Source organism: Cupressus sempervirens, chromosome 6 (genome assembly GCF_028749045.1).
Source record: "Cupressus sempervirens isolate cs-2001-9-10 chromosome 6, ASM2874904v1, whole genome shotgun sequence".
NCBI lineage: Eukaryota > Viridiplantae > Streptophyta > Pinopsida > Cupressales > Cupressaceae > Cupressus > Cupressus sempervirens.
Window position 1 is genome coordinate 463,855,906 of NC_143123.1, and position 20,827 is coordinate 463,876,732.

At 34.3% G+C, this 20,827-nt stretch overlaps 1 protein-coding gene across 1 annotated transcript in view; it reads left to right on the forward strand.

Annotated features, from left to right (window-relative positions):
- The window catches only part of LOC149553068 (DExH-box ATP-dependent RNA helicase DExH3-like), a 141,762-nt gene that overhangs the window by 56,542 nt on the left and 64,393 nt on the right, over positions 1–20,827 (forward strand). The window contains exons 2-8 of the mRNA XM_089788576.1: positions 4,066–4,220; positions 4,337–4,424; positions 4,545–4,787; positions 5,562–5,657; positions 7,387–7,575; positions 7,747–7,906; positions 7,983–8,113. Of these exons, the coding sequence (XP_089644702.1) occupies positions 4,066–4,220; positions 4,337–4,424; positions 4,545–4,787; positions 5,562–5,657; positions 7,387–7,575; positions 7,747–7,906; positions 7,983–8,113 (1,062 nt within the window). The remainder of the gene's footprint in view (positions 1–4,065; positions 4,221–4,336; positions 4,425–4,544; positions 4,788–5,561; positions 5,658–7,386; positions 7,576–7,746; positions 7,907–7,982; positions 8,114–20,827) is intronic.

Consider the following 20,827-nt stretch of genomic DNA (forward strand, 5'->3'; position numbering starts at 1 on the left):
GATGCGATTACTGCAAATCTTTGTCTTCAAAATCCTTCTAAATCTATAAATGATGAAACATTAGAACTTACATACCTTCTTCTCATTAAGGAGACGCTTATGACTTCCCACCAAACCCTAAATCACCTATCCTTTGACTAGTGCAATGCTTACATGACTTCCTGCATAGATTAGCTTGAAAGGGGATGATGAGAAAAGAGGTCATCCTAAAGACATTCTAGACATGAACTCAAGCTGGACATTGACTTGATAGTTGATTGCAACTTAGAGCTAAAAGGAATAGGACTGAAAACTGGGCAACACATTGTTTATCTCAAATGTGTCTTGAATAGTTTTGAACACATCATAAGCAGTTGTAAGTTTTGCTATTGATGGAAGAGTATGATCTTTAACTCCATCAATGATAATTTTCTTGGCCTTATTATTCCTTCTTTTCCAAGTTCTCAATTCTGATTCATCTTGAGGTAATTCCTTGTTTTCCTCTATAAATGACTCCAATTCAAGTTCTTGAAGTATTGTTGTGATTCGAATTTTCCATGAAATGAAGTTAGAGGCACCTTCCACTCTATCCTCAACTCTTATATTGTTTACCATGGTTGTTTATAGAAAAGAAAACAAATCAGCGATATTGAATCAGCAACAGTTTGAATAAAGCTTGTTCTACCAGCCAAGCTTTGGTACCATGTTAAGGAAATCAATCTAGGTAGACTTTAACTTCTGATGCAATGGTCTGATTTACTGCGAATGAGTACTCTCACACAACCTTTCTAATCAGCAACAGTACAGCGGCTGAAGTATGTAGTGCTTCAAGATTATTCTAATCTATTACTCTTGTGTTCAAACTAAGCATTGGATAATACTGATATTGTTCTTTGTTTATTGCAGGTATCTCATATGCAAATCACTAGTAATAATATGTGCGTAGGGCCATGTCTTTACATAATGTGTCCCTTTCCAAAACATAATTAACAAGGTTGTTAGCATAATCATGATTGCTGATATTATACAGAATGAGCCCAATTTCCATTGCTCACGATAGCAATATATTAACAAGGGTATTCACAGATCGTACATGATCTTAGTCATGATTATGTGCAGATCGAATATGACGGATGCACAAATTATCATCTTGCATCTTGGATTGAACACTATCAATCAGATTGAACCATCTTGAATAATCATCTGATACTGGTATTTATGTATGCATGCATGCATGCATCCATTTGTATGTATGCATGTATATATGTATGCATGTATGGATGCATGTTCTGAGCATTAACCAATCAAAATATTTGAATGATGCTATATATATATATATACACACACACAAAATATCTGACTGATGCTATATGTGTGTGTGTGTGTGTGTGTTAGTATCAATATTCTGAGCATTAACCAATCAAAATATCCAACTGATGCTATACATTCAACAAATGACTTTAGTAGCTCATTAAATTCTTTGAAAGACTTGCTCCAAATCAAGGTGTTCATTGCTTGACTCAGTCGCTGAGGTGCCCTGGACCAACCATAATTTGACTTAACATAAATAATAAGTCCCAAATTGGAAGCTCCATTGATGTCCCCACAACTCCATGCTACTATCAACTGCTCAGGTGCCTTAAAATAGTAAACCTGAATATCCTTGACCTCTAGAGTGGGAAAATAGCCTATGGCTCAACAGAGACCCTCTAACCAACTAATTAGCCTACGAGGATCACTAATAGGCTAATCCTCATTGTAACTCGAGATGTGCTAATATTGGGACATTACGGACATTCTCTATCCAACTGAGAATCTCATTCCAGATGAAGCCATAGGTACCTCTAATGTTAAGTGACGAAGGAATCTCATCATTATGCCAACCTCTATCCAAGAATAGATGAAACAAATTCCTCCAACCAGCTTCTTGGCACCCTTGTGATAACCCCAACAGGTTATAACTTCCAATTTGTACTCTCACTCAACACATTTACTCAAACAGTTGGCATACATGCAATGCTTTGATACCGCTGTAAGAGCCTTTACTAATTCTAATTTGAATTTTTAATTTTGAATGTTTGACATTTTTGTCAAACTCTTCGCATGCAAAGTCTATTTTCTGATTTGTGGGTTCTTGTCTTGTTTTTAAAGTTTGGTTTCAATGCCAAATGATGTCAAAATGCAAGCTTTAAAATTTATGCATTGAAAGACACAGGGGAGATAGCCTGGGTGAGAAGAGTGGTGGTAGAAGTAAGATATACTGATGCTCATTTGAAATTGTTACACTTTAATTGCTCTCTTCACGATCCTTGAGGATGGAACTCTTCAAATATGTGGAAAGTAAATGTGCCTGCTACTTCATTTAGTTAGAGAGAATGCTCGAGGTTTATGAGCTTCTACATCTGATGGTGGTTAATCTAGAGTGGGGTAAATAGGCAGAAATGAACATAGTTGAAGGGATATGTGAAGCAAAAGATTCTTTATAATGATTGGTGGTCTTTTGTGAGGTATTCTTTTAAAATTATATTATTACTTTATCGATTTTTGAGTATATATAACTTATAGATTTTCTTCATTTTTAGTAGTACTTCAGTCTTTGTCATTTGAGTCTCCTTTTTAAAATTTTATTTGTAAGCAAATATATTTGCTCTTTCATGCTCTGTTGTGTAAGTCATTAGATATGCTGATATAGGAGACTTATTTCATAACATGTTTGAGTACATGAACCAAGCTATTTAATGTAGGAATCTTGATGTGGGATTATATGATGAGCATACTGGGCCCATCGATGCATGGATCTAGAACACTATGAATATCTTACTTCAGACAATAATTTGTGCCCTAATTTCCAATTAGTATGCGAAGGCTTCGAAGAGTGGCTCTTCTTGATGATGAAAATTTGTGAAAAAGTTTCATGAAGGCAATTTGAAAGATTTATAATGATAAGGGGTCAACTTTGCTTCGAATGGAGTGGCTTGTGTTTGGTAATCTTTAGGTTCCAACATTTAATAAACTATAGGAAGATTTAGATAGGGCTGGATTAGTTCAAATCAGACTCATTACATAGTGAGTTTCGCATGGGAAGGATGCTCTAGAGTTGTGGACGCTTGACATTTGCCTCCATTTATAGGCTGCCAATTCCTTGATTGCAGATATGAACTAGTTCACATACAACTTCATTTATTTATTCAAGTGGAATATGCATACCTTCCAATGAGTGGAGAAGTTTGTGGCAGTGCATGGTGCTTCACTGCTTCAAGATTGATGGACTTTGATTGCACGATAGGATCTTGACCTTGAGGAGGCACAAAGGGCATTGGTTGTGGTACGATTGGACAAGGTAGTTCCTTATGTTGGTAGTGACTCAGATTTAAAATCCAATTCTGATTTGCCCTTAGGTGTAGATGAGCTAGAGGCATGGTGGTAGCAGATACAATTCTGTAACTTTTTTCATTTTGCACTAGTAGCATTTTGTCTTCACTTTTTGTTCTATGTTAATGTGCACATTTTAATGTTAAACAATACAGACATTGAAATATTATTAATATGAATGTTGATTCATGTGAGGTCTCAATTTAGCTCTAATGTTTCTTGATATGATAAATTATAATGGTTCTGATAAAATACCTTATCATACGAGTATCTGATATTTCCTATATTTTTTTAATTCCTTAAAATAAGGCCTCTACCTTTACCATCCCAGACACTTGGTGGAACATGTCAGTAAATCAGTAATGTCTGAGGTACAGTCCATGTGAGATAGATCCACACATCCTAAATATAGGAATTGAAGCACCATTACATGATTGGTCCACTTTTAATCATTAAAGTGCTGTGAGACATAAGTGCAATTCCATATTAATTATCAGGACTCATGTATTCATTAAATTTTAATCTGTGCTGGATAAATTCTCTTAGAAATTCATCGTTTTAGACATTGATTTATTTATCTATGTTTTAATGTCCCGTGTAGTATGTGTGTCTCTTGGTTATGGTTGTTTAATTGAAACAAAACTTTTTATTTACTTATTTGCATCTGACATCTTGAGCTGTACAGTCCTATTTTAACATGTGTTTTGGTAATAGGCTTCTTCCTCTGCTGCCAATATTGATGAATGGAAATGGAAGCTTAGCATGCTTATCCGCAACAAGGAAGAGCAGGAGATAGTATCAAAGGACAAAAAGAGCAGACGTGACTATGAGCAAATCGCAGCAATCGCCACTAGAATGGGTTTATACATGTAGCAAATCAAAACCATTCATTTAGACATGTGGACAAATATATGCATTTAGTTTTACATTTTTTTTATTGTATTGAGATGAATGAGAAACATTTAGATTGAAATCTGTATTTCAGCCAGCAATATACAAAAGTAGTTGTTGTGAGCAAGGTCCCATTGCCCAACTACAGACCAGATTTAGATGAGATGCGTCCACAACGGGAGGTTTCAGTTTCTCAACCTTAATATACACTTTATCAAGTTCGATTAATTAAAGGATTCTTTTAAAAAAACCACTTCTTTTTTATGTCAATGTTGTTAGAAATCTTCACTTTTTCTTTTCAGGTTGTAATTCCTCTTGGACTGCAAAAACGAGTCGAGAATCTTCTTCGACAACATCTTGTTAGTAAACAGAACAGTCGACATCTGTTTCCTGATGCTCATAAATATGGGACAAAGGACAGCCTGATTTGTAATGAAGATGGGCTTTTGGAGCAAGATGCATGGAAAATGTCTAGGAAGACTGTCCTTGAAAGCATTCTTAAGCGCAGGAGTATTGAAATTCGGAATAAGCAGCGAGCTTGGCAGGTTTCAGTGTCATTTTCCTTGAAAATAAAATATATATAATTTGAAAATCAGATGTTAAAGTAACTATTTGTAAGTTTGTTAACATTCACAAGGTTGTAGAAGTGTTTCTTTTTTGCATTCCAAAACAAATTATGAAAATTATGCTTCTTAACCAGTTACTGATTTCGTGTTTAATTTCTTCTTTTTCTTATTCCTACGCCTTTGACCATGAAGGCAATATGATCTTTTCTATGATCTCTGCAATGAAGTGAAAAATAACAGATGATAACTCTTCTAATACCTTGTTCATTGGTTCTATTGCCTAAGTTGTGCTTTGGTTTAGCATTGTAAATGTTAGCAATCCTTTTAAATGACTTCTGCAATGAAGTGACAAAAGAGCATGTGACTAACTTTTGCAATAGCTTGTTCATTAGCTCTTTTTCCTAAATTATGTTTTGACTTATCACTGCACATTATTTTATGGCAAAGTAGGCTTATAATTTATAAGCTCTTTTTTTGGGGTCCAGTCTATCAGCTCAGAACTAATAGTTTTGTTTTTAAATGTAATAATGATTGTGGGTTTTAAATAGAATATGATACCATCTATTAAGTTTGACACACAGTATTTTTGGGTTTTATGCTGAGTTTTAAATAGAAGATGATTGTACCTATCAATTTTGATATACAGTATTTTTGGATATTATTGTAGCGTAACCTGCAACATGGAATAATATGAAAGCGACAGATGACAAGGTTATATTGTGGAAAGATGAATTAAATCATCTCGTTATACAGGAAACGCCTGAAGGTCAGAAGATGCTAAAATTCCGAAAAAGCCTCCCTTCTTACAAGGAAAAAGATGCATTGCTGGAAGCTGTTGCAAGAAATCAGGTTTGTTTACTAGGGTTTCTCTCATCCCGGTTATGGTGCATTTTGTTTAATATCTGATCTTTTACTTCATACACTTTGATTTAACTGGCCCACCTTGATGATGATTTGGTTTTCCTCCATAGTAATTGGTTAACCTTGAAAAGTGCACTTTCTGTGTGTTTTGAAGGACAGCTGTCCTTACAAGTAAATGAATAACGTTTCCTTTCTCCAATGACATCTTTCAATATTTTTGAATTACGTGGTAAGCTTGGGAATTGAATTGAGCACGAGTATGATTGTTGTTTGAAATGCATGATTGTTCATACTCTCAAATTTTTACGTGCTCTGCTCACCACCAGTGGTTAGGATTGCCTTTGTACTTGTTTACACTTATAAAATTTATGATGGTTAGGTCGAGTCCAGAATGAAATTAGATAATGTTGGGTGCTGATCAATGAGCACTTGTCATATCTGGTATGCAAATAAATTAAAGTCCTTATTCTTTAAAGTAGTTAGTCATCATATTGTTTTCTGTTGAATTTTCTTCTTTCCTACTATGTATTTGCTACTTTCCTACCCATTTCTACCTTGTTTTGATAATATAGTTTTCTAGTTGATACCAAAGCTGTAAACGTTGCTAACTAGCAAGACAAGTATAATGTGGTCTTCTTAGTCTTCGCTGTCTAATTCAGGTTATTTTATACTTTATACATTAGTTCTATTTTATTTTTCTCTCATTTGTTGGCTCATTATAATTCATTTTCCCCTTTAAAAGATGTTTTCCAATCTTTGTTGGTTATTGCATAGCTCTAGGCCCTCGGAGTAACTTGGATGGAACTTTCGCAAATAGTTCTATGAATGACTTTGCCATCTGAAATTGAAGAACAAATCAAATCCAATTTTACAGAGAAACTAAATAGTTGGCACAGAGGACTCCTAAGCAGGCCTATAGCCAATTGGTAAGTCACACATCAGTTTGTGCAAAAACAGAATTTGAAAATTGTGAATAACATTACCATGGTAAGAGCTATGGCAACAACCTTTTGGATGAGCCTTGCTCCTAAGATTATGCTTGTTAAAGGCTATCAGCATCCTTTAGCAAGAAATGGCTCAGAAAGTGGCATTCCTTTCATCTAATTAGATTGTAACATAACTTTGCAAATAGTTTTTTGCAAGATGGTAACATACACTTTCATTATCATATATCCATAGTTGGCAAACTCTGACTTGCCAGACTTGAGAGACCCCGAAAATGTCATTCAGCAATTCAAAAAATTGTAAGTGTTTTAGAAACACATTGTTCTGGAAATTTCAGTGATAAAAAATGTATCCAATGAGTCCATAAATGTGTACAAAAGTGTTTTCTATTAAATACGAATAGTTGAGTACAAAATCACGTTGTCATGTGGAAAACTAATAAAATAGATATCTGAGAAGTACTATGAATCTATGATTGCTGCCTTTGAAAATGAGCATCATTATTTATAAATTACATATTACAAAATACAATATTTTCAATTTCCTTGTCTGTTATTTAGTGAAATCTTGGGGAGAGGTTGAGGTTCTAATCCCTGTAATCTACTATATACCATATATCTATGTTTGATAAATCATTTAATAACTATGCTTGATAATAAATGGAAGGTTTGAATTTCTTTTAGCTTGTAGGTGAGTATGTTACATGGTAGCTTGTGCTTGATTTCTGCAGAAGCTGTTTATACAATACATGGAACTTGATGTGCTTTTTCAGGTAGTAGTTGTATCAGGCGAGACTGGCTGTGGTAAAACAACACAGCTTCCACAGTACATTTTGGAAACTGAAATAGAATCTGGCTGTGGGGCAACATGTAGCATCATCTGTACACAACCTAGACGCATATCTGCTATATCTGTTTCTGAGAGAGTTGCTGCGGAGAGAGGGGAATCACTAGGTGAATCGGTGAGTTTCTACTGTTTGTGAATCTATTCCCTTGGTGAATCGGTGAGATTTCCTATTATTTGGAGATTTTTTGTTGTGTTATCCAATACTTGTGAAATAAGCATATTCAATATGCTGGCTAGGTTTATTGTATCATAGAGAATTTCCTAACTATATCAACTAATATGTCAGGTAGGTTATAAAGTTCGGTTAGAGGGCATGAAGGGGAGGAGTACACGCTTGCTGTTTTGTACAACTGGTATTTTGTTGAGAAGACTGCTTGTTGACGCTGGATTAGATGGTGTAAGCCATGTAGTTATTGATGAAATACATGAGCGTGGCATGAATGAAGGTATAAATGTCTTCCATAAGGTAATTTGTGACGTATGGGTTGAATGCAAATTTTGATGAAATGTTTTTTATTGCAGATTTTCTTCTGATTGTGTTAAAGGACCTTCTTCCTCGGCGGCCAGACCTCAAGTTAATATTGATGAGCGCAACCCTTAATGCAGAACTTTTTTCAACTTACTTTGATGGAGCACCTACTATACATATACCAGTAAGTTTTAGATGCACAGTATTATTAATAGGGCAGGTGCTTCATTGTATTTCAGAAATTTATGTACAGACATATTAGGTGCTGTGAAAGTTGTGATTAAAGATGAATGTTGAACTATCATGTTTACAGAACAGTGTCTTAGAGCTGAAACTAGTTTTTGTTTTCCGGATAGGTTAAGCACCCTCTGAATAGTGAAGAATGCCTTTCAGATGTAAATCTGGGTCATGATTTATAGTGGTCAAAAGAACTCACTATATCAGTGCTCAACAACCTAACACATTACATAAAATCTACAGTTCTAGTGGTATTTACAACCAATACACGAAATGCAGGTCATTAAAGCTTAATAGCAATATGAATTTCTGTGGAAGCCTCATTCTGCTACAAGAAAATTTTCCATTAAGGAGTGTAAACTTTGTGATGTGTGCAATGGTTTTGTCTGAAATGACATGGATTAACTTGATTTTTATGATGAAACATTTGTACGTTAAATCTTCCAAGTCACCACTAAAGTACAATAAATTTAATTAAATCTTAGAGATTTAAAACTTTTAAATTATATGCATCCAAACAGAAAAACAATTCTCGAAAAAGCGTTGTAGGAAATGTTTTTGGCAGAGGCAAAGTTGTTAGCTTTTGTTATGAAATTACATAATGAGTTAACCTTTGCTCACAAAATAGTATGCAAGTTATTTAGAAACCTTTATGAGCAAATAAATTATCTATGTTAAAATATGTCATAAACTTTCAAACGAAAACATGACAGAAGAACAGAAAAATGGTGACATAGGTACTTTAATTCACAAAATGTCTTAATACTCATTATGCCACTTGTTTGGGGAGAGAAAGCTCACAACTAATGATGATTTTCTTGACATAATAGTTTGACAGGTTTTCACACGAAAGTTAGAAAATTAGCAATACAAACAATAAGAAGTTATCCACCGAAACCAGAGTTCCTAGACTTGTCATGACTTACCCAGATCTGGCGAGTCGGGACATAGTTAACTCTGGGCGAGTCCCAAAGATTTGAACTTGGCCTTGGCTGAGTCTGGGATGTGACTCTCTGTCATGGCAAGTCGTGCTTCAGAGATTGACTCATCAAGCCTCAATGATGGGACTCAACTGTCAGACAAAAAGTTTTGTGCATAAAAAACATAAAAAATGTGTTTTCTAACTTGGTTTATTGATTTCTATTTCGTCATTACAACCATAAAAAAGAATTTCATTTATTGTATTGAGAAGAAGAAATAATTGTGAGATTAAAAGGAAAATAAGAGTCCATAGGAGTGCAACCCAGAGGGAGGAGGGGCTAAAATTCTATAACAAAGCACATTGGGAATAATATATTTCTTGCATTTAGAGCATCAAAGAGTCCATACCAGAATTGCAAAGAGTTCTCATCTCATTTGAAAAAGGTAAGTGTTAGATTTTGTGGATTTTTTTTGATGTTTTTTTTGGCATTTTCTAAAAAATCACAATACTTGAATATTTTCATTTCAAATCCAAAATTCATACTTCAATGAAAGAAGAACAGAAATCCTCCCTCTTTTAAAAAAAAATGTAATGTGTAATTGCAATTTTTTCTAACTAAATGTAGGGTTTTCTTATTTTTCTTTTTTCGAACTTTGAAGTTTGACTTAGAATTCGAAAGGAAAATAATCTGGATTCAATGATTGAAAAGTTTAAAAAACCCTACATTTTTTTGGACAAAACCTATTTTTTTGTATTAGCTTATAAAACACAATGCACAAATGGTTATTTTTTTCTGAAATTATCTTATTGTGACATCCTTGACATTTTGAGAACAATATTATTCCCCAATGCATACTCTTAATCCTCCACCTAAACGTTAAGGCTAAGAAAAGAGGTCAAAGAGACACGGCTTGGCAATATGCTGAAGAATTTTGTGGTAATACAAGATTGCAAGTGAAATGTAAATTTTGTAAAGAAATTAATCATGGTGGCATCGGTAGATGTAAATCTGTGGTGATGATAGTGAGCCATGTAAATAAGCACCTCTCTAGGTTGTCTATACATTGATAAGTAGGAGATAATTTCCACAGCAAGTCAAATTGTGATATTGCTATCAGGATTTAACTGTGTGATTTTGAGTCAAATGGGGTTGCAAGCTTTGGGCTTAACCATGGAGGAAACTCTGTCGCTAAGCGCGCTCAGGCTGGAGTAGTACTGGGATGGGTGACCTCTCGGGAAGTCCCAGTGCTTCACCCCTATGAGCATCACCTAGATCCAATGAGTGCTAAGTGTTCCATTTATTCTCATGAGAGATGGATTCATGTTGAATCACTACTCATGAAACATGGGTCAATGAGTTTGACTCAAAATCACACAGTTAAATCCTGATAGCAATATCACAAATTGTCTATACATGTTACGTGCAATGCGAAACTTATGAAATATTAAAGGAAATAAAGAAGAGGCAAAGACAAGAGTTAGCTAATATTGGGTTTCATTCATCTGCATCCATAGGTTGTATAGGAGAGGTTTCTTCCATACTTTTATTTCTTTCTAGTGCTTCTGCTAGTGCTAGTGTTTCTACTTCCGCTTCTTTTGGTGAGATTGTTAGCCTTTCTCCTAGATTTCGGAAATGTAGGCTCTAATTTTTTGTGCCACACAGTACTCCTCGTTCCCAACCCTCACCTGAGAGCATGAGGAACATGAAGATCTATAATGCTGCAAAAAAGCCATTTGCAAGTTTTGGTACTTCTGCAACACTCTGTTTGTTGCAGCCTGGTGATTTTTTCTCATTTGATTGTTAAAAAGTTAAAATTTATAGTTTGAACTTTGCTTTGTCTAATGAATTGATATAATTTAATACACACTTATTTAATCTATTTGTGACAAGTCTCCTTATTAGCAAGGAATGATGGATGTTGTAACCATTTGTGGAGTTGAGTTTAAAGCCCCTACTGACGCCGAGTTAAGTGGTCCCCTTTTGTTAGAATGTTGAGATATAAAAGTTGATTTAGAGGATCAATGAGTGCCTTGGTTGCACCATCATGACAGATGGTTGGACCAATAAGATGAATAGGATGCTCCTAAATTTTGTTGTTTCTTAAAGAGGTGATTGATTTCTTTACTTCCCTAAATGCATTGAATAATTTTGGTTTTTTTTTCATGATTAATATTTGAATTTGTAATTTTTGGTTTATTGATTGATCATTAATGTGCTTTCTTTGAAGGATCTTCCATGTTTTTGAAGTCCATTGTTGTCTCTGTACATGTGAAAAATGCTACATAATTATGTGAGGCTATTGAGGAGGTCATACATGAGGTGGGAGAACAAATGTGGTTCAGGTAGTGACGGACAATGTAGCAAGTATGTTGTTGTAGGTAGACTTTTGAGGTGACACCCAAAATTTTTTTGGTCTCCTTGTAAAACTTATTGCCTTGGCCTTGTATTGGATGATATTGACAAGCTTGAATGGGTCAAAACATGCATTAATAAAGCCAAAACCATCTGCAATGAGCCAATATACAGGGCAAGAGGAGATGGCTCATTTTGGTATCACAAGATTCGTCTCAAATTTTATCACATTAAAATCCTTGATGCAATTAAATGCAACTTTGAGGTGAGGTGCATGTTTGTTGGTGAGGGGTGAACTTCCTTATCCTATCCTACGACTAATGCAGGGATTGATGTGGGAGATTGCATTTTTGACGAGGCAGGCTTTTGGACTTCTTTGTGTTGAGAGCGTATGGGTATTTTTTTTTATAAATTGTAGAATTTACATTATATTTTATTATTACGGTTTTTATATTTAGTATTTACTTTTAATTTATATACGTCTTTTTCTTTTGGTTGCAACTTTGCAATTTTTCTTGTTTTTATGCATACTTGATTGTTATTGTTTCACAATATTTGTAGGTCATTGAGCCCTTGGTAGTTCTCCTGTGAGTTGATGATGAGGAGAAGCCCTTTATGGGCTATATGTATAAGAGCATGGATAGGCTAATGAGGCCATTATATTTATATATGGAGGAGATGAGCATAAGTATTGTCTCCCATTTGGACAATAATTGATAAGGGATGACACTGTCAACTTCACAGGTCTCATCCATGCAGCTGCTTATTACCTCAATTCGGTATACTATTTCCATTACAATTTTAGGATAGAGGAGGGGGTTCTTGATGGGCTCTATTCAATGGTACCTCCAATGTATTTTGATGATATCAAATTACATTGCATGAGATAAGAGGCATTTGATAATGCATCAAGGAAATTGTTTGGTAGTCAAGTGTGCAAGGCGAAATAACAAAATTACAACAAGGTAAAAATGTGTTTAGTGCATAATTTGATTATATAAGTTAGTCTTACAGTTGAAAATGCGACTTTTTTTCTCTTTTCCTTATTTCAAATAGATGCTAGCAAATGTCAAGGTCTACAACCCCAAACCTTCAAATAATTACCATCTGCACATTAAGCTAGTCATGTTGCGCTTCGAGTTGTGAGCACAGTTGGAGCATATGCAAGCACATTCACTTTAAAATCCACAATAGGTTGTCCATGGATAGGTTGATGTTATAGTATTGGTTCATTACAACCCTCGTCTTAGAACAAGACAAATTTTGGATGACTCCAACTCGATCACAGTAGAGGAGGTAAATCCAAAATCCAAGTGGGTTATTGAGTCTATCACAATACTACTATGTGTTTAATCTGTTTGTGAGGAATACCAAATAGGGTGGGAAAATATGAGTCTTGTGAGTCATTGTTGGTTTGCACATGTTATTTGCACCTGGTTTAAGGTGTCTCAAATGTTCAATGAAAGTTCTGAAGCATTGATGCACTATTGGAGTCTTGAGGCCTTGTAGGGACATTAGTCGAATTTGGACAAATGTTGAATTTATAAAAGGTGAGAGTGGAGTGCTGGTTGGGAGCCCAAAAGAATATGTTTAATTGAAGTCATGAAATCTCAAAGGTCGATTCTTTGAGTCTTGAGGAAGTAATGACTCCCTTTGTTGTGAAATATGGTATCAATGGTCTACTTGTTAACTCCTGCTCTGCATTATTCGGTATCAGAGCATAGGTCTGATTTGAGAAGGTTTTGTGTTGTTTGTATGATGGAAGTTGAAGAGACAAGATGCATCCAAAAGCTAAAAACATGGCTAGGAAAATGAGAGAGACAAAAGAGAAGACTGCAAGAGAGATTAGGAGATTGATGAAACTCCAAGTTAGGTTGGCAGCTAGGCTTGAGGCCGTTGAAACGGGTCAGAGAAGTGTGGCTCCTAGTGATGCGAGGGACCTCAAGAAAGAAGAGGAAGAAGAAGATTCCCAAGAAGAAGAGGAGAAACTTGACTTTGATGATTAGATAATGGCTAAGCTATTGAGGGTAATACGCACAAGATAAAGATTGATGTCCCTATGTATGAAGGTTGTTAAAGTTGCAGCTTCAGTTAAATTGATTCGATCTGATATACATTATTGTTATTGGTAATCATCATTTCCTATATATACTTATCCATGTTGATAATATATATATATATATATTGTTATACATATTATTATTATTCATGTTAATATAATATTATTGAAATGATGATTACACCATAGAGACATGTCTCCTCTCATATTTATATGAGATCCAAATTTGCATTTGGACTTCATCAATAACAATGGCCATGATTCTACATTTGCAAAAATGACCCTAGAAATTAACATGGTATTAGAGCAAGGCTGCAAATGTGGAAAAGGAGATGAAAATCATTGAATATTTGATGCTGAAACAATAAAGGAATAGTAGAGTGATTCAAATCTGTAACTCTGCATCATATAAGTTTTCTACTGCAAGAATCAAGGATGTCAGAGAGTCATGAGGAAGTTCATGGATTGAGACCATATTTCTGGTCTAAACAATTTTATGTGTTGCTTAGATGGAGGGGAATTAAATTGATTAATCTGAAATAGTGAAAGATGTGCATACATGAATGTGCAAACCAAAAGCATCCAGCACATCATTTTCCATATTGATTGTTTACCCAAATTATTCTGCCTAATAAAAAATGCTTAGCATGATCCACCGAGATGGAACTAAGAGGATGCTTGCTAGTTTTAATACCCTGTGTTAGAGAGTAGATAATGCCTACCCCTTGATGAGTTAGAGATACGTGGACAGAGGAGGTGAAGGACTGAGTGCCTTGCTTTGGCATGTGCAATGGTGAGTCTATTTTCTGTTCGAATTCTTGTTGACCATGCAGGGATACTACTCATACGTTCCATGAGTTGGAGCCTCCGTTGTGTTTATGCCATGCAAGCAAAAGTAGACAAGAGCATCTGTTGGGTCAAGGTATTGAGTAAAGGGAATCAAGTGAAACACATAATAAAAAAGGGTGACTATTATTGCAGCTACTGCATCAGGGAAAGTATATGTAATTGTATCGTGTGCAGATTGCACAACAATGATTTGACGGTGATAAGAAAGATACAAACATATCATTCATTTTTAAGTGTTTACCTCTAAAAGGAACAAACAATGTTAATTATCAACTTAAGAAAGAAATCATGATAGCAATGAAAGGTTGGATAAAATATTCTAAATTCACGATAAAATATAATAAACAAAGGAATTCTAAAGTCATGATAAACATACAAGGCCCAATCATCTTGAAGACTTTCCTGTCTAAGAAATAAATCAGCCACTTTAGCCATGTCATTAACTCCAGTACCATCAGAAAACAGGAAAATAATCATGATAAGATATGGACTAGATATATCATGCATCCACAATCTGAAGATAAGTCTTTTGGCATAAACTATTAAAGAGGCATTTAAAAATAAGGTTATACATGATAACTTCAGACAAGTCCGATAAGATTAAATTAACACTGCAGAAGGAATTAATTTCAATTAAAAGATGCGATTATATTAAAATGAAAGAGTTAGTTTATTTAAAAGGGACACGACTCTTTTATTTGAAAACTCACAAACATTAAAATGAAAATATATAAATAATAGAAGAATATTGAATAAAAGTTAAGTCAGTGGCAAGAAAGAAGTGTTAGAAATTTGTTCAATGCTCTCCTCGAGATTCATGACAAGGGCTTAACCACCTCCTGTGTACTATAAGTTGAGTGGTTGTATCAGGCATTGACAGATCAGTGTTTTGGTGCAATGGCAACCCCACTCTAACAAGTGGTGTAAGAGCTTGGTCACAGGTTGGAATCCTCAGACCCTCGGGTAATGTTGAGGGGGAGATTGTTAGAAATTTGTTTAGCGCTCTCCTCGAGATTCGTGACAAGGGCTTAACCGCTTCTTGTGTACTATAAGTTGAGTGGTTGTATTGGGTATTGAAAGATCGGTCTTTTGGTGCAACGACAACCCTACTCTAAGAATAAGTATATTCAAAATAGAAATGAAGGGAAGGTATTATGAGAAAAGCATAGGAAAAATATGCCCAACACCCAACACGTATTAACGTCCCACGTGCTCCATGTGATGACGTTAGTCAGGGGACATACAAATGGAGTTTAAGGTTGAATAAATGTATATATAATCAAAGCATACATTTTAAAAATGTAGGTGATTGAGGAACTTTAGAAGAATAGTCTCAATTGAGGATACTGGAGGAGATCAACGAGTAAGAGTGGAATATCATTATTTATAAGATAAATACTTTAGTGTTATCACATGGAAATAATAGTTAATCTACAAGACACAAAAGTATTTGTTGTATGAAGAAAATATGTAGTAACTAATTGGAAGAAAGTTAAAGTCTTGGTGATAAAACTACAAGACATTGTGAGGGTGCCTCTTGACTTTGGTTAACTATATTAGAAATGAGTGACAGAAACTGTAGGACATGATTAGTATACAACCCGATACACTCTCGAAGAGGCGTCACTTCATGACAAAAGCATTTTTGGTGAGGTTCAAGGTAATATATGCACTAAACATACAAATCACCTTTCGGTAAGTATAAAGTTATGAGTTCATTTCACAAATATTGATTTCTATGTTCAATGTTTATTAGATATATTTTTTATATTCAATTATTTTGAAATATTAGATGTTCGATGTTTATGTTGTATTATTTAAAGTTTTTTATATTGTTAAAATGTCCTTACATTATTGATATGTTATAGGTATATGGTAAGCATATAATTAAATATGAAAACATATATAGATGCAAATATTTAAGGATAATATTTTAATTTAGTAATGAGATTAAAACAGTTTGACATTGTTAAAAAGAAAGGATTAATTGATATATATATATTCATACAAAAATGATATTTAATAATTTCAATAAATGAAAATATAAATATATCCTTTAATTTAATAATTTGACATTATTAAATGTAAGAGGATTAGTTGATGTGCAACAAGATAGTAATATAATCTCTTATGAATATAAGTGAATATAGATTAAAGTATATCTTTAAATTAGATATTTATCTATATTGTATTGTACTGATCTTATATTATTATATAGAATGATTTATTATCCTTGATTATTTTATTTAATAAATGGAGTCTCTATCTTATTTGTATTTTATATATACTATAAGAGCCATGTGCCTTGATCTTTTTCCTTCGAGAATTTTCTTGTAGGAAAAAGAGGGAGTAATTTTTCATTAGAGGCAACCTTGAAAGAGAGGGAGCAGATAGAGGAAATGATTCAGTCAACCTTCAGTGATCTCGATCTTATTGATTAAGAGGGAGTAAACAATGTTGAGATGGATTTCTTTAGTGATCAACAAATTGCTGTTGTCAAGAGGACTGTGATTCATACATTGTGATCATGTGATTTTAATGGGCTTACCCCCTATGTACATCATGAGGAAGTGATGACTTCTAAATGATGTCACCTGTATTTGTAGAAGTTATCGTAAGGAAATATGAGGAGTTGTGAGACGTTAATGAAGTTTTTAGGGATTCATTTGAACCATCTACCGTATGAGTTGTAGTCATTCATGTGGCACAATCACACTTAATCAAGATATTGGCGTATTCTGGACGAGTTTGGTAAAATGGAAGGACATGTTCGCTTCTACTGCTAAATTAAATGAATGTTTGGACCTCCAATGGACGAAAAGAGCAAGTTGGAACTTAGAAAGGAGTTGTCATATTTGATACAAAATTGTTCAACAATATGAGAATGAGTGGAAATTGTACATTTTGGGGGGAATAATAGTCAATGCTTCATTCCCACTTGAACCATCTATAGAAAGGAAATGTTACATTCTCTAATATCTATGGACCCTCATGTGCAAATAAGTATTCTCATCTTTTACATTTATCTACTCGTTGTATCTCTCTCTTATTCGTAATTCTATACATACTTTAAGAGTTATTTTCTTTGATCTTGTCCTTTGTATTTATAGATGATCTTGCAGGAAAAGAAGAATGGTACATTAGGCATATTGTGCAGATTCAATCTCATGATAGTAGCTCTATAGAAGTTGTGATCTAGAACTTATTAGTCATCTAATGGTTTGACTCGTTAAAGTGAGGCTCAAGAAGCGAATATCTTTGATGATTGAGATTATGAGTATCCTTTCATATCGAGAGGGAGCTCAATAGTTCATTAGAGACAACCTTATACAAGGAGCTCAGAAGATTCATACTTAGAGGAAGCCTAACATACCTATGTATGACTACATGATTGTGATAGGGCCTACTCATGTGTACATCACGAGGAAGTAATAACTTGTCACCTGAAGATTGAAAGATTAATATCAAATTCAGAGGGAGTTCGATAGGCATCCTTGGGTGAAGAGAGTCTCAAAGGGAGTGACTACAGGACCTGACCTCCAGGATCATTGTTCAAAATGAGAATTAAGGTGAAAGCCTTTGTACCACCCTTTGATTGGGTTCATGGTGGTTACTATTTTGAGGTGCAATCCTTTGTGAATGATATCTTCTCTATGAGGAGACATTCTAAGTGAAATTCCTTGTAATGTGCAATTTTTCTCTATGAGAGAGAATTAAGGTGAAAGCCTTTGTACCACCTTCTGAGTGGGTTCATGGTGGTTACTATTTCGCATATGATTTGTAATGAAAGGTGATGATCTTTTATTAACACATATAAATAGAAGGTCACCATTGTAAGGTGACAATCTTATAAATGGTAGACCTGTTATCATGACAAACTTCATTAAATTGTTGTCTCAGAGTGCTGGAAGTCATGATGACAAACAAAAATAAGGTAAACATTGTAAGGTGGCGATCTTATAAATGGTAAGACTTGTTATCATGATTCTTTGGGCCATATTTTGTTCGACACTATGATCTTTGGGTCGGATTTTGCCGGACACCATGATAACCAACTTGTTATGGATCTTTGGGTCGGATCTTGTCAGACACCATGACATAGTTACTATTATATATAGATCACATTTAAGGTGGTGTTTAAGATTATATTAAAGTTATGAAATTTATTTCAATTGTATGTTATAAAAGGTGAGATGATATCTCTTCATATACTTGAGAGCATATTGTGTTCTATATCAATCCTCCCTAACTAAGAGGGAGTGTTAAAGTTGTAGCTTTAGTCGGATTGATTTGATCTGATATACATTATTGTTATTGGTAATCATCATTTCATATATATACTTATCCATGTCAATAATATATATTATTGTATATAATACTTTTATATATATATATATATATATATATATATATATATATATATATATTGTTATACATATTATTATTATTCATGTTAATATAATATTATTAAAATGATGATTACACCATAGAGATACGTCTCCTCTCATATTTATATGAGATCCAAATCTGCATTTGGACATCATCAATAACAATGGCCATGATTTTACATTTGTAGAAATGATCTTAGAAATTAACAGAGGAAATATGAATTGAGAAAAGCTTTTAGATTGGATTGCAACACTTGACAATTACTTTGAGTGTGAAGAGATTCCAAAGGGATAGAGGGTAAAGATAGCAAAAACAATATTGAAGAGTAGTGCCTTATTATGGTGGTATTATGAGTAGATTGAAAAGAGGAGAGGTAAGAAAATGATTGTTTCTTGGGACAAAATGGTGGCCATAATCAAAGGACAGTTCGTATCATCTAGTTATGCACTTAGAATGTACAAGAAATTGCGAAGTTTCAAGCAGAGAGAAATGGATGTTGAGGCATATATTGATGAATTTTATAAGCTGAGTATAAGGGCAGGGCATATGGGGGATGATGTGGAGAAGGTAGCTAGGTATCTTGATTAAGATTCAACATCCATGATGAGCTAACCTTAGCCAATCCAAGGATGGTTGAGGAATGTTACCAAATGGCAATTAGGATTGAGGAGAAGCTAAAGAGGAGGCGGGAGAAGCAAACTAGGGGCAAAGGCAGCAATCTTAGAAGAAGAGGTTCCTTTTCTACTCCAAGGTAGTCATATGAGAACCAAAGAGATACAAGCAAAGTGCAAGAGCAAGGGGTTGATGAGAGAAGTGGATTTAGCAGATGTGGATCAGGCTTTAGAGTCAGATTTGGAGGGCAAGGATCAGACACATATACATTCTTAGGAAAGTGCTATGAATGCAACAAATTTGGACACCAAGCTTGGCAATGCAATGAAGGCCAGACTTCTACTTCACATGGGAATGAAAATAGAGTTCAATTGGTGTAAGAAGAGGATAATGAGATTATAAACTCTCCATCTCACCATGCTGTTCCAAAGGTATGTGAGCCGTTGATGGTAAGGGTTCTCAAAGCATCAAGTGAAAAAGAGCCATCACAAAGTATGATACTATTCAAAACCACTTATGAGTGCACGGGCAAGGTATGTAGAGTTTTAATAGATTTAGGAAGTATAGATAACATGGTTTCAATTGAGAAGGTTGATAAATTAAAGTTGCCTAGGATACCTCATAATGCTCCCTACAAAATTTCTTGGTTAAATGAGAGACAAAATGTGTTCATTAATGAACAAACATGGGTGGAATTCTATTATGATAATAGATAGTTTCTATTATCTCTGTTTAGTATCTAATGGTTATCTATTGTAGTCTTCTGTAAATATTAGAATGTTTCTAATATAGTTATTTGTTTCTAGAATAGAATGTTTCTATTCTTTACAATTGTTTCTTAAGGAAACATCGTTCAGTCTCTTGTATAAATTGATCTCTTGAACACTGTTAATAACAAGCAAATATTTTCCAATTACTTCCGTAATATGGTATCAAAGCTAATACTCTAATTTTTTTTGAAAATAATTATAATTTCTTGGTTGAAATTATCTGTCTTTTATTTTCGAAATTATTTACATGCATATTTTCTTCTAACTCACTCTATAATCTGACTAGGGTTTTCGTTCTAAGAGATTTGAATCCGCCGACTTCTACTTCAGTTCTACAACCCGTTTCTGTCTAGATTCGTTGGTTTTTTCTACACATTTCTGCCATTTTTTGTGGTTTTTTTGCAGCAAGGTTGTTTTTGTTCAAAACCCTAATTTTTGGGTTTGGAATTTTTTTTTGATCCCAGATTCTTGGTGGGTTTTTTGAGAGCTCAATTTGGTTGTCCTCAGATTTTTCTGCGTGCCTTGATTTTTGTGCCACAATTTTTGAGCCAACCAATCTAGAAACTGACAACATATTCTTTCTGGGTTTTTTGAGCTCTCTTCTGGTTCACCATTCAAATTTTCTGGGTCTCTATTTTTTGAGGGTTGCATGTACTTGCATGTTGTTTACATGTGCTGCTTTGCCATGCAAATTCTCATGTATTGCC